General features: G+C 42.3%; 1 protein-coding gene across 1 annotated transcript in view; it reads left to right on the top strand.

Moving 5' to 3' along the window:
- The window catches only part of igsf3 (immunoglobulin superfamily, member 3), a 118,032-nt gene that overhangs the window by 78,620 nt on the left and 24,582 nt on the right, over window positions 1–14,830 (top strand). Inside the window, exons 5-6 of the mRNA XM_084725002.1 lie at window positions 2,344–2,751; window positions 10,826–11,251. Coding sequence (XP_084581128.1) covers window positions 2,344–2,751; window positions 10,826–11,251 — 834 coding nt within the window. The remainder of the gene's footprint in view (window positions 1–2,343; window positions 2,752–10,825; window positions 11,252–14,830) is intronic.

The following is a 14,830-nucleotide window of genomic DNA, read 5'->3' as shown; positions in this document are numbered from 1 at the left end:
CATCAGACTGTTGCTATGGATAACAGGCCATTAGCTGTTAGCTAAAAAGATTCCTTCACATACTTTATTTTTTGGTTTGTACTGACGGATGAAGTTTTTGAGATTACTTTTGAGCTGCAAACGTTGCGTACCACCGTTCTCTTCTTACTACCGTAAATGACAATACAATCTTGAATCCAAATTGTATCATTTTTGGACTAGCCGACTCCACGATAGCTGTCTCCTGTGTTTGCTTCTGCTGGTCTGGTGCATCCCAGTAGGTTGCCAGGTTTGTGCACCAGAATTCTCCCAATCATTTTTCAAAAACAAAAATTAAACTTCTCCCAATATCTAGAAAAGTGCAAATATTTTAAGAAGAAAGTCAAGTCCTTTGGAGTCGTCTTTCTCAAGTCTAAGTTAAGTCTCAAGTCATGAATACCACATCAAAGTCAAGTCAATAGTCTAATTAGTCTTAGTCAAGCAAGTCTCAAGTCCTCACACTTGAGAATTAAATCTGACTCGATTCAAGTCATGTGACTTGTGTCCCCTACCTCTGGTATTCTGTTGCTTGTGGGGAAAATTTTAACGCTTAAAAATTAATGCCCAAAGAGAAGGAATAGAGAAACTCGACCAGACAATTTTATGGGACGGATGGTGTGTGTATCGACTTGCGTAACTGTCTGACAATCCTCTCTTCACGTCTCAAGTGATAGAATACAATATGTTCTGGGCTGTGGAAAAAAAAACTATGAAGCTGTTACAATGAAAGTCAGAAAGGAGGAGGAAAAGGATGAAGGGTTTTTCCTTTGTTCATTTGAGTGTGATGGAAGCAAGCAGAAGTTTATTCCATATTCACAGAGAGCTTGTGCTTATTAGGAGTGCTGGTGAGCTGAGAGGGAAGCAACAGAGCTTGGCCTGAGGGGAGGGGGAAAAAAGAAAAGTGAGAAACCTTAAGCCACACCCCCACGAGACGGCAGCACTGGCCCCCGCAGAGCTAAGAGAGCTTTTGGGTCAAGCATAGCTCCCTGATGTTTGATGGACGTTGAAGTGGTGATGAGAGTCGAGATAAAGCAGAAAAACAGAGCAGAAGAGCCAGCAAAGACTTTTATCCTCCTGCTCTTCTGCTCTTCTGAAGTGCCGCTGAGCCCTGTGATCTCAGTCTTCTCTCCTGTTCCCGCATGGACTTGGTCAACAAGCCACACAGGGTTCAGAAGGAGAATCTCACCAGGGCCTCTTCTCGCTTCTTCTAGCTGTCACTCTGATGTGCCCGAGGCCAGTTACCAAACCGCACTATCGTCCTCTCACGTACACATGCCTGCAAACACACACGGACGAGACTGTGTTATCCTCCTGGGAACAGGCTCAGCGATTTGTTTCATTGCCCCTGGCCTCCTGTATGCTGTGAATGTTTTAACACAGAGAGTGTGATTCCTGTTGTCTCTGGGATTCAGCCTGAGAAGGAGTTAAGACTTTGAGGAACTTTTCTCCTTGTAGGGATGCACCTGAATTCAAATGCATTATTCAGGAAAGCACAAATATTATTATTTGGGAAAATATAATTTCCAAAATGTAAGGCAGTGGCATTGAGGGTAATAGGTTTTACTGTTATCTGAGTACATTTTTACAAGTACTTAATTGTAATAATATAATTACAGCCTGACTGGGGGTCAATTCTGATATTAGGGATACTAATATCAATATCAATATATCAGCTGATATTTTTGTGTGTGTACATATAGATAGATAGATAGATAGATAGATAGATAGATAGATAGATAGATAGATAGATAGAACAAAGCAATCAAATGTACATAAAATGCTGCCTATGCAACTAAAATAAGACCTGTAGTAGGTCTATAATACTGGTCAATATATTGGTTAATATCATTATATTAATATATAACATTCTAATACTGTGAAGTACAGGTATCACATCAAGAAAGATTAATAGCATAACTGCAATTTAAAATTACTTCTTTATTGTAAAGAGCTTGTATTTGCCATGAAAAACAGAAGGCGAGGACCTGTTCATAAAGCTTTGTTTTCTTAAAAAGAGAAAAGAGAAAGATGAAATGTGCAGTATGAGGATGCTGAAATACATTTCATAATTAATTATATGCCCATATTAAATCATCTTTTGCACTGCCAGTGAATATCACAGAGGAAAATGCAACATTTGCCAAATTTAACGTGACCTCTGGTATAAACAACGCCCACTTCTGGTCTTCTACCCAAATATAGATCATTTTGTTGGTCAAACAGATACAGATAATGTCTTCTCTATGCACTTGTACCTCTGTGTGTCCCATGTCTCCTCATGCTCACCTCCATGTCTCTCTCTCTGTCTGTTCTCTTTCCTCTCAGAGAGCAACATCACTGTGTTGTTGTCCAGTAACTCCTCAGAGGTCCTGGAGGGCGATGTGATCCAGTTGACCTGCTCGGTCCACTCCACTACAGGCCCCCTATCTGTTGTCTGGCAGTGGGCAGACAAGCAGGCGACCGGACCGGTCCAGGAGGTGGCCTCCGTGGATCGCGATGGCACTGTGTGGCACAGTCCCGCCTACAGAGAGCGCTCCAGCTATGGAGAGATCCGTGTGGAGAAGATGCGGGGCGATGCGTTCTCTCTGTCCCTGTATAATGCCTTACCTGAGGACGAGGGCCAGTACCGCTGCACTGCCACTGAGTGGCTTCAGACTGGAACTGAACCGGAGCTAAACTGGGAGAAGATCGGAGAGAAGTCAGCCACTAAGACAGTCACTGTCAAGACTGTTGGTAAGTTACTGCAGCCTAATCTAACCTAAATATTGTGTGTATTCTGATCCTGCCCAAACAATTAGGCAAGAGGAGAGGGTGGTGTGGGGGCTGCAGCACCCCCCCCCCTGCCTGGAGTGAAACATAGTGGAAATATTATTATACCTTTTTAAATAATCAGTGATAAAATTCATTTTGACAGTTTCACTTGTGAATGCATTATTCTGTTGTGCTTTAACTATGAAATATGGTGAATTTGAAGGATGAACATACAGTGTAAGACTTTCTCTAAGTGATATGACTGTGCCTGAGTTTAAAGCTTAGAGGGGCTACTAAACATAACTGTCCATAGCAAATTAATGATGCAGAAAATAACATAAAATAGCACATTTCCTCTTCTTAAACAGTCCCACTAGGCAATAGGCTAAAACTAGGTAAGAACAGACTGGAAACAAGAATTATGACATTAAATTATACATTGAATTATACATTTGTATGCCTCCACCAACCAGCGAACTTACAGTCCATATTCTTATAAATTTTCAAGTGAACACTCTAAAGGAATTTGATAAAAGGTATAAAGGGTTTTTTTTTTTGGCAAAAGTGAGGTTCACTATCACTATATTGACATGTGTGATTCCAGTGAAGAATTCCCAGTGAGAAAGACGCTGTCTTCACTTAGAAACTGTTTTTACAGAGCAGTGCAGGCGACTGATTAAGAGCTGATCATTACGATGTCGCAGCGAAGTTGACCTTTGACCTTTTAAGTGTCATCACTTCATCATTTTATCTTATTAGACATTCGTATGAAATTTTGTCGTAATTAGCACATGAAACCTGGAGTTACGGCCAAAAACGTGTTTTGTGAGGTCATCGTGACCTTTTGACGACCAGAATCTAATTACTTCATCCTAGAGTCCGGGGTGGTTTGTGCCCAGGTGTTCATGAGATAAGAACGCGTTGAGGGAAATTCTTCAAACTTTGCACAAACATCCACTCTGGGATTAACTGATTAGATTTTGGTGGTCAAAGGCCAGTGTGACCTCATGAACTAATAAAGAATTTGCATGCTAATTATGACAAAATTTCACATAAGTTGGCCTTGAAGCTCAGTTGGTAGAGTGTGCAGCCTGGGAACTGAAAATATTTTTCACAAATCATCCAAATGTCTAATACTCACTGGATATTATTCACTAGAATCACACATCACATTAAATTCCTTCAAAATATTCATTGTATATATTATGAGTCACATTTTAATGCAGTGGGCAATATAACCTAAAATTTATGTCATGGTATTTTTAAGCTTTTTACAGTGATGGTATTATATCACAGTATTACAAAAATAGTAAGGTGTAGCCCACTCAAAGCTCACTATCTCACTATCTTATGAAAGATAAATTAAAAACACAAAACAGATGAGTTTATTGGCCCCAAATAGGAATGAAAATGAGGTATAGTCAGGCCTACACATGTTTTGGGAGGAGTAGCCTGCCCCATACTGTGGGTTAATTAGTAAACGTAATGTGATTCATTCTCAGAATTAGACAAGGTCTAGGATTAGGCATCTCAGCAGGATTTATTTGGCAGAAACCCCAAAGTATATAAATATAAGTACAATAGTCAGTCTACCACGAGGCATGTCTATCAAGTACATTTACATACAGCAGTAACAGACACACACACACCCCAGCATCCAAAGCCAGCTGAGCTTGAGTTGCAGTATGAAGTTCCACAAAAAGCAAAGTGATGCCCCACATTCAAGCAGCTTCTCTGGTTATTTAACTGGCTTCAAATGAGACTTGAAGTTTACACAATCTCTCTCAACTTCAATATTACATTAGTTACATTTTCCCAGCCTGTGGGAGTATAACAGATATTAGCCAACAGCAGTCAAATACACCAGAATAGAAGAGGCAACAGAAAAAAAATAGCAAAACTTAAATTTTCCAAGTTTGAAGCCAGTATTGATCGTTTCTTGACAGTTTTAAAGCGAATCGTGCTTTGTACTGACCCTTCTTAAGAAAGCGGTCGGAGGTAAAATGGCAAACTTAGCTCACACAAAAGAGTTTTCCAGCTGGGACATTTTCCATCAAAGATAAAGTCCATCCTCTGGCTCTTCATGTTCCTGGTTGGTGGAAATAATGTTAGATGAAGACCTTTTGCATTAGTTCTTGCAGCCAACAACAGACAAATTGGCGTTCTCGTAATGTTACCTTCCACATCCTCCTGTTACACAGTCTGCACAGCATGCTCTTTTTACTGGATGTAACTCCAGTTCAATGAGCAGAATCACCTGCATGTTATTGCAGCCACAGTAAAGCCGAGTTGTTTCAGTGTGCTAAAACAGGGGTTCTCAACCTGTGGGGTCACAAGATAATGTCTCGGGGTAGCCAGATGATAGTGGAGAATAAAATAAAATGACATATTGTGGCAAGCAACACAGAGGGGCAATGAGGGACAGAATGAGCTCAATGTCATTCAACATAAGGGACTCAAAAATGTGCAAAATACGTCTGGTTTTGAAAAATATAATGTCCACCTCACTCAGGGTTAAAACTACAAATGAGCACATTACACTGGCTGTAATATTTCCACACAATGGGCCACAATGTTGTCGTATTCTTATGTTAACTTTCTCTTATTTTTTTTGTATGATGGGCTTGTTTGATTGTGCCATGTCGGCAAATACTACACGTGCATGATATTTGTAAATTAGAATAATTAACACCCCAATAGTATCTTATAAGGCTACGCTTTCTCCTACCGCATGTCAGAAGGGGGTTCATACATGAAAATGACATGAGTTCAGAGATTGAAGTTCAGCTTTCAGAGATCCTTTCAAGGAAAGTCTATAATTTTAACAGCATCAGCAGTGGAATCGAGGGAGCTGCTAAAGCGAAAGAATGGGGGAAAAACGAGTGCTGTGTTACCTATTTCAGTCACCGAAGTAAAGAAGAAATGACTCAATTTGAAAGTGGCTTCAAAGAAAGAAAAAACACACCTCACCACAAAAAGGCGAGTGCAGTGGGAGGAGAGGGTCAAGGAAAAGTCTGATTCACAAGGATGGACAAAAAGTACATACCTTAGTACTTATAGATGGTGTTGCAATAGAGGATGTTCACCTGGACAGCAAGTTTTGTAAACCTGTATGTGAAGATGCAGCCTGACAGTAACTAATAACCCATTTAATTTAATGATGTCGTTAGGATGTATGAATAAATTCAGAATTTCATCACAGTTCAAAATGGATAGTCAAACAAAACAATGTCCTGGATTTTTAAACTCAAAATGTCTTCAGACGAGTAGAGATATACAGTGATTATTAGAAAATTTCAGTGTGGATAACAGCAGACTCCTACGCCAGGTTTGGACCACTTGTAAATTGTGTTTGCACCTGAAAGAAGTAAAAAAAAACCAAGAAAACTGAGCACAACGTGTTCTCCTAAATCACTTGTATAAACCACTTGAGAACAAATCTGGTCATATGAGTAGTTCTTGCACGAGGCCCAGTGTTAACATTTAACTATAGACATTGTGCTACATCTGTCTGTCAGTTTGTACTAAACAAACATGCACATATCCAGGACAGTCCCTCCCACTGAGAATCAGTTCCTACGTGCATGATGGGGCGTGTAAACTGTCTTACAAGACAGCATGTCTGCACACATGCACACCGAGGCAGAGGGGCATATGGCTTGTGATTCGCTAAAGACTGATGAATGGCGCGGGCAGAACATGCTGTCCACATAGTAGAATACACCATGGTTTATTCATGCATCGCCAAGGGGAAAGAGCTATTATGACACACACACACATGCGCGCGCGCTCTCACACCACCTGCCACACGTCACGAGCAGCGCTACCATGACACCCGTCATAGACGCACACACACTCTCACACACACAACCATATGGATTAGCCAGAATTATTAGAATGGAAATGCAGCGGCAATGTGTTTCACAGTCTGTGGGTCTCCTCTGTCAGTGCTGAGTTAAGCTGAACATCCTCGGTACAGGCTGAGGAAGCCACTGGAGCGGAGCAGTGAGGAGCTGGCAGGCCAGGAGCACCGTGCTCAACACACACACGCACACACACACACACACACACACATGCACACACAAACTGCCAGCGGATTAGCTCCCTGCAGCAGCACACAGTGGTGCTGCAGAGAAGAGATGTCAGTTTTTAAGTGGTCATTTGTTAAGTTTGGGCAACAACAGAAACATTAGTTTGAAGAACAAGGGACGCATTATGCAAATCAGGGAAAAGAAGTCCGAAGCTGCTCGTCTCTCTTCAGTTAAACTCCTCGACATCTCCTCTGCTTCTCCTCCATGCTTGTTGATCAAAGGATTTTCTAAATGTGCGCTCTTGTGTGACGGTCAATGCGTGTGTTTTACCTCGTCTCAGATTTGTTTTGGACCTCGTTTTTCTCACTTAAGCTTCCAACTGAAGTTTTATTGGTCTTAAACCTGCCATGCGGCTCGAGAACTTTTTTCCCATGTTTGAGTTTTCTTCTCTTCTGCTACCAGAGGTGGCAAAGTACACATGTTACTGATTCAACTTTTTTTACTCGAGGACAAGTGAAAACGTGCAGGCTATGAAGTGTACTCGAAAAGTAAAAAGTAGCCCTCTGAAGGTCATTTCTAGTGGCTGTTTCTATGCAAAGCTAACTGAACTTCACCTTTTCTCTCTGGTCAGGCCTCTCTCTCTTGCTTGTTTGGTTTTGTTATGTCTTTTATGTTGCTGTTGAAATCAGTCTTGATGTCAGGAAGGCAGCGTGCAATGACACAAAATAAAAATAACTCATTATTCCCCAAAAGTAAATAACTTGTTTTGAAACTAGACTAGAGAATTCAGATATTTGTGTTAAAATATTGGGAGTAAAATACATTACAGATACCTGAAAAATATATTTAAGTACAATAAGATGTATTTGTACTATGTTCCTTCCCTCCTCTGTCTAAGACTCTTAATGGCTCAGTGTTAAAGTTTTTTGCACTTGCTTGGTCAGACAAGTGGGTCAGAAATCTACTTGCCAGGAGTAAACTTTTGCTTGCCCCTACAAAAATCATTTCATTTATTTGTGGTTAAATAACAACAAAGACTAAACTTAATTGTCATGTTTAACCTACAGCTGCAACATCTATAAAATGTCATAAAATAGTGAAAATGTCTTTAAATGTCTTGTTTTGTCAGACTAAAACCAAAAGATATTCAGTTTAAACTGACAGTGAACAAAGAAAAAGCAGGAAGTCTCCATATTTGAGAGGCTGAAAACTGCATTTTCTGCCATTTTGCGTGAAAATTTACTTTTATTTATTATTAAAATAGTTTATAGTTTTATTCTTTTTACCACTTTCCCAGTTGCCAGATTTGCTTGTCTGACATGACATTTTACTTGTCTCTTGCCTTGTTTCTTTAGTCCTTGTACCTAATAAATAAAAAAGTTGTGCTCCACATTTGCTCTGAGCTCAGATCGGTCTTCACACTGACATGCCCTCTGAGTGAACCAGTGACTCAATCTCAAGATATTATATATGGTCACTGTACCTTAATTTAGTTCATAACCTCCTTTATGGACTCCCTGTGCTTGCTGACAAGACCTGGAGGGGATGAGAGAGGGTTGTCCTCTGGGAGCATTGCCTTTTTGTTGCCACGGTGAAGACAAAGGTGCCCGGTGGAGAGTTTTCTTTCCAGCTGATTGGCTTAAGGGGCCCTCAGGGTGTCTGGGTGTATACAAGTGAGAAGCCTGTACAGTTTACACACACACACAGTCTCCCACTCAACCACACACATTTTGTACAGTGAACGAAACAAAGTCATTCATGTTTAGTCACACAAACAAAAAGGAGGGAGTTGTATGGGAAAATGGATCGGCGTGAAATCCTCTTTTCTGTCACAGATGCAGGCAGACGGTGAGGAACGTGGCTGGATGGAGGAGGGGCGTAGGGAGATGAGAGATAGAGTGAGGAGGGAGAGTTATTGTCTGTTAGAGAATTATGGCTCCAGGCGGCTGTCCCAGCAGTAGCCACGTCTGGACAGAGAGCCATCGATTACACACCCTGAAGGACACTGGGGGTGATGGCTGTCAGAGGAGGACAGAGGGTTGAGAGACAACGAGAAAGTGAAGGGGCTGTTGACAAGACCATAATGGAGAAATCTGAAAAGTCTCAGGGAAATAAATTATCTGATCTGGCAAAAATCAGACTTCACCAGCATCTGTCTATTTTTATCTGTGTCAAGCTCCACCATTGAGAAGCCCTGAAATAGGTGCAGCGGGGTCGGGTTATTAAAGGGCCATTGAGAAAAAGGAGATTTTTCTTTATCTAGTCTGTCTCCCTCTCTCGCTTGACTCCCTTGCTCTCCGGTGTAGATGTATCTTGGCAATAATATATGGAGTTGGGCGAACGTTTTTAGCTTAATGAGGATAGTTTAGACTTGGCAAGGAGTTGGGCGGAGATCGAACATCAGCGCTTAGAGGAAATCTCTCCCCAGGGTTTTCTTTGTTGCATCACCCATTCATTTTGAAGCACACTCTCACAGTCAAGCACACAAACTCATACTTGGACACAAGCACAGCACAAACATACACACGCATAAGCTAAATGGCAGTCCTTTGGGCCATAATGATGGAAGAAAATGCTTGTGGAGATTGAGAACGGTTTTACCAGAAGAAGTCAGTGCACTTAAAGTAAATACTGTCTGTATTTTGTTGCAGCAGGGGGCTTTTTCTCTCGGTACCCAATGCTTAACAGGAAAGTGTCTTTCTGGAAAACGATTATGAAGACCTACATCCTTTTCTTGGCTTTACATAGATGGTTAAGATTATTTGATGTGGGTCTAGGTGAGGTACTCCCCAGCTTGGAGAAGTAGTGAGGAGTACCAGTATGGAAGCTAAGCAAGGAACTTCTGTGGACAGAGTCGGCAACAAAACAGAGTTTAGCCACCTAAAAAAAATCTATGCGTTTAAGTCTATGCTGTATTTAAAATATTTTCACTGCTGTACCCTGCTGTCAGACAGCATTTTCTGACAGGAAACGGCTATTAAGTCAAATATTGTTCTCTCAAAAAACCAATCAACCTCAGCAAAATCAATTATACTGTTTATACATCAAAATTAGCACATACATGTGTTTTTGAAATGCTAAACTTGTCTTTTTTTCTGATGAACTAACATGAGGTGAGACTGAGGTCATGTGTGTGGAGGAGAGCAGAGTTAAAGGCGTTTTTATAAGTCTCTGTGTGTTTATCTCTCGGTACTTTTGTAGCCTCTAACTGAATCTCTGTGGTTTTAAGTTTAGTTTCTCTCTTGTTTGTATTTTCAGGTGTCTGCCATATTTTACCATCTGATGTTTGCTTTTAGCTTCAAAGGAGTTGTGTCCCTGCTGATGAAAATACAACATTTCCTGATTAGCTGCTTTATAATAAAAGCTTTATGATAACAAAATAAGAGGGGACATTTATTGTGAAGAATTTATAGGAAACAACAAAATATTTATCCAGCTTGACAAAAAAAAAAACGAGTCGTCTTTAGTTCAGTCAGTCGCCAGTTATGCCAGTCGACCCAGGCATAAATGCCAATTGTAATTTTACCCATTGAAGAAAAAAGCCAGATGTTAGTGGGTGTTACTGACTATTTTTGTCCAGTGTAAAAGGGGCCTTATTTTACCTTGCAGAATAAGGGACTTGCAGGTGTACCACTGCCTTGATGTGTTAGTTTGTGTTATTTGTGACTTCTGTGAATCAATCCTTTTAAAACAGTGAAGTGGCAGACCACCCACTCCTGTGTTCAGTGAGGTAAAAGTACTGATTTCACCTTGAAGTTTAGTTGTTTTGTAAAATGCAATATTTGGCATATGTAACGGCCATTTTCCATTGGAAACGGTGTCTGACAGCAGCCCTACATTAAACAATCCAAACTGTCCCTTTAATCTCTTAGAAAACAGCCTCGATCGCACACTCAGGCTGTACTGTACTATTACATGCAACCAGGTTGTCAAGGTTTCAAGAGTTCCTCGTAAGTTGAATAAAAAGACAGCCTTACAACAGTCTGACATCCTAACATCCTCTCTCCTTTTCTCCCACCGTCTAGAATCCTCCTTCATGGTGTCGGCCTCATCACGGACGCCATCCGTTACCTTCGGAAACTCCTTTGACCTCTTATGCCTGGTCAAGCCTCGTCACAACCCTCGCGTCCCTACCTCCGTCACCTGGCGCTTCATGCCGGCTGGCACAGAAGCTGACGACGAGGATCAGGGAGAGTTTAAAGACCTGGTGACTTTCACCCGCGAGGGCACGCTGCAGTGGGGGGAGCAGCTGCTGGGGCTGGGCACCCGCACCACGGTGGACCGCTCCCACTCCAACACCAACTTTGGGTTGTCGGTGACACGGGCAGGGCGCCGCGAGGCTGGCAAGTACCAGTGCACCGCCATCCTGTGGAGGAAGAACTATGACAACAGCTGGAGCAGAGTAGCCAACCGCACTTCCAACCTGCTTGGCATCAGTGTCCTACAGCCAGGTAAAGCTGCATGGCTGCTTGCCAGGCAGGCACACACACCTAATTGGAACAGACACAGACCAGCACACAAACGGGGAGAAACACATTCAAACACACACAGTCACACACACATACACATCAAGTGAATTCAGCAGAGCTTAGAGGATTTCTGCCTGCTCTAATTGCTCTTAGTCTCTGGTTTAGCCTCTAATTGGAGTGTGTGTGGACATGTGTGTGTCTGTGTGTGCAGGGCAGGGTGGAGTCTCCTAATGGAGCGCAGTGAATGGATTGCTAAATATCCCACAGGAAGAGAAAACAGAGTGAAAGAGGTAGAGGAGAGGGAAGCAAAGGATGGAGACGGAGAGAGAGTGATAAAGAGAGTGAGCGATCTGTCCTTGAACCTTTTTCCTCAGCGGAGGCATTAAACTGTCTACGCTGCCCTCATTGGCCCTCTGTGCGTGACACACACACACACTGAGAAAAAGACACAGCCCAATTAGAGGCTAGACACAAACAACAAACACACACAAACGCACAAAACACACACCAGCCCAATTTAGCCCAGTCTGGTGGTGCGCCTCTATAGTATGATACTTCATTTATTCAGGTGAACATGCCTGAGGCAAATACTGCTGATAAAAAAAAAGAAAAATAAATACTGTCTGGATTTCAAAGCAGCCCAACAAAGCATTTTGGGATCTGAAGTATCAGCGAAGTCCAGATGTGGTTGATTTGCTGGGATGTAGGGCTTCTCCTAAATATGGCTGGGTAACAAACAACACTTCTATGGCACAGACAGAATAGACTCAGTAGTGTTGAGTATCAAAAAATGCCTTGTCTTTCAATACTAGATTTTGCTGATGATTGGATGCCTAATATTACATGCCATGGCGGCACAGAGAAAAAACACTGTGCTACGCCAAGAGACGGGGATCATTGTTTTGTTTATTAGCCACCAGGTCTTTGAACAGCATCTTAAAGTGAGTTGTTGTGCCATAATGTCAAATGAAATTTTCTTTTTGTTAAAATGGATTTGGTATTGGAAAAAAAGTATTGTTCGGGAAGCAGTTTTGAAACCAATGTATGATACCAGTTATCAAAAATGTTTTAACAATACCAAGCCCTCCCAGACTAAAGATTTTCCCAGATGATTAGTAGTTGTAAGTTCAAGCCATCAGTTGATAAGTTGTTGCACGTTTATGATATTAAATTAATTATTTGAAAATATATTTTTGGGGCTCAAAGCGATCCCCCAATCTACGATAATGAGTATCAGAACAACCAGCAAGGTGACTGAAACTTTAAACTGAACTGAGCCCAAAGTTTATTTATTTCTACAAAGTATAACCTTGTTGTTCAAAACACAGGAATAAATAACTTCCAGCTTCACAAAAACAAATACTTGCAGACTTATCAACACAATGGTTGATGTATAGTACAAGTAACTCGCTACAAACTCTCCTCTCCCACTTCATGCCTCTCCTGTCCCCGCCTGAACCCACTGTCTTCATCGCCCCCCTGAGTGAGAGTCCTGGTCGGAGCCGCTGTAAATCACCTTGGCACTGTATTCCCGGTCGTGAAACTGGCCTCCATCTGTTTCGGAGGCTGTGTCCTAGTCTGATAGGACCACTAACCGAGCTACCTAGCTAATGGCAACTACAGCACAGTTAGCAGCAGTGCACCAGTGACTTCAGTGGTCGCTGAGCTTGGTTCTTTGGCCCGCTCACCCAGCTCCGGTGCTCATTCAGGCGACACTCCCCATCAGCATTCCCCGCTGGGTCCCTCCTTCTCCTGGCAGTCCAAGACTCCTTTGCTAGTGGTGTAAATGCACACCAACACTCCCCACTTAAGTACAAGTGCCCCATATTGCTATTGACTCCGTCCATAATACTTTCATCTGAGGCCTAACAGCAAGGTGCAGCTCCCAAATGGAGTTTGAGGTGTTTTTTTTTCTGTTACTAATTGATAAATGAAAACTTCTCACCAACTAACAGTTTGGTTGACTGTTAGGGGGCAGCCCTAGTGAGATGACTGTGAGCGTGGTGTGTGGGAAGGATGGCAAATAGATTTTCAGCTTCTGAAATGCCACATGTTTGTCTGTAATGTAATATTTGTGAACATGAGCAATGCCTGAGTGGATATGTACACGCCTGTGTTGTTGCCTGCCTGCAGGTTTCTTCCATGTTCAGGTGAGAATAAGTAAGATGCCGTATTGAGTTCAGAGGCAGACTGCAGTGATCAATAACACTTTCAAAGTGAGCCAGTTGAATGTAGTCGCATGTACAGTATAGAAAGTCTCTAATTCCCCACTGCTATTGATTCAGATAAACACACAAATGCAAACTGATGTAAACAGACTCTCTCTCTCTCTCTCTCTCTCTCTCACACACACACACACACACATACAGAAGCACCACGGCTCAGTGACAGAGTTTCACTTGCTTGAGTGAATGTGCTCTGACCTTAACCATTCAAGCAGAACACACAGAGTCCACAGGCACTTCAGGAGTTATTTAGAAATCGACTTATCATCCTGAATGCTCGTTTACCTCCCCCTCCTCCAGTGTGAAGTTTACATAGTTTGTCCTTAACCAGAAAAATCTGAGCGCAAACACACACACACACACACACACACACACACACACACACACACACACACGCACGCACACAGACAGACATTTGCAGGGGAATAAATAGTGGGTCCACCTCCCACTCCATTTTCTAGAAGCATCTCCATGACAAAGTGATCAGTTACCTTGGTAATGCCATCAGCAACCGTGACGATGTGATCAGTTGCAGACTGAAAGCCAATCAGTAACCATAACGGTGCGAGTGCTCTGTGTGTAAGGGCACTATCTCACAGGGGAAGGCGAGTGAGTAATTCCTTCATCTCATTGGCTGCCGAGGCCCGGCTCAGTCCCTGGTCATGCTGTGTTTGTCTCCTCCACCTCCTGTCTTCTTCTTTTTTTTTTTTGCAGTCAGACCTTCATTTAGACTGATGATTCATTTGTCAGAATGTAGGACGTCTCTCTCTGCCTCACGCCTCTCCTCCCCATCTGCTTTTCCCTCTCTGTTTTCCTAAATGTTAACCACTCCTGGCGAAATGAGCGGCTGGCATTTTCAGTTCCTCTCTCAAAGAAGTGGGATAAAGGGGGGAGTGTGTGTAATGAGGTGTGTGCAAACACAGCATCTGACCAGATTCATAATTGAGAGACTCTAAATCATGCTTCCATAGGTAGCTGCTCAATATGTATGAGCTACCTCACCAACATTGTGTGCACATACTGTACATACTTGTGTGGATGCCTAAGTTCTTGCATGAATGCCCCTGCAACCGTGCTTCTTGTGATGCGCCTCTGAGAGCTTTCATATGCTTACTATGCATATATACAGAAGCCCACCTCACCCCTGATACCCAGCGACACAACAGCAGAGCAGTTTCTCTCAGCTTTCTGATGCTCCATTACACCACCATCTTGTCTTCAGAGGAAAGACGCACGCGTGTGCCTAACATAAGAAGGTTTTGCGAATGCGGAATGACACTCCTCATTAAAATCATTGTAGAACTTCAAAAGCTGCGAGTGAAAACCGGCATCAGAA

The sequence above is a fragment of the Lutjanus erythropterus genome, chromosome 8 (assembly GCF_056507025.1).
Source record: "Lutjanus erythropterus isolate fLutEry1 chromosome 8, fLutEry1.hap2, whole genome shotgun sequence".
In the NCBI taxonomy this organism is placed as follows: Eukaryota; Metazoa; Chordata; class Actinopteri; order Lutjaniformes; family Lutjanidae; genus Lutjanus; species Lutjanus erythropterus.
This window is presented reverse-complemented; position numbering and strand designations above follow the sequence as displayed.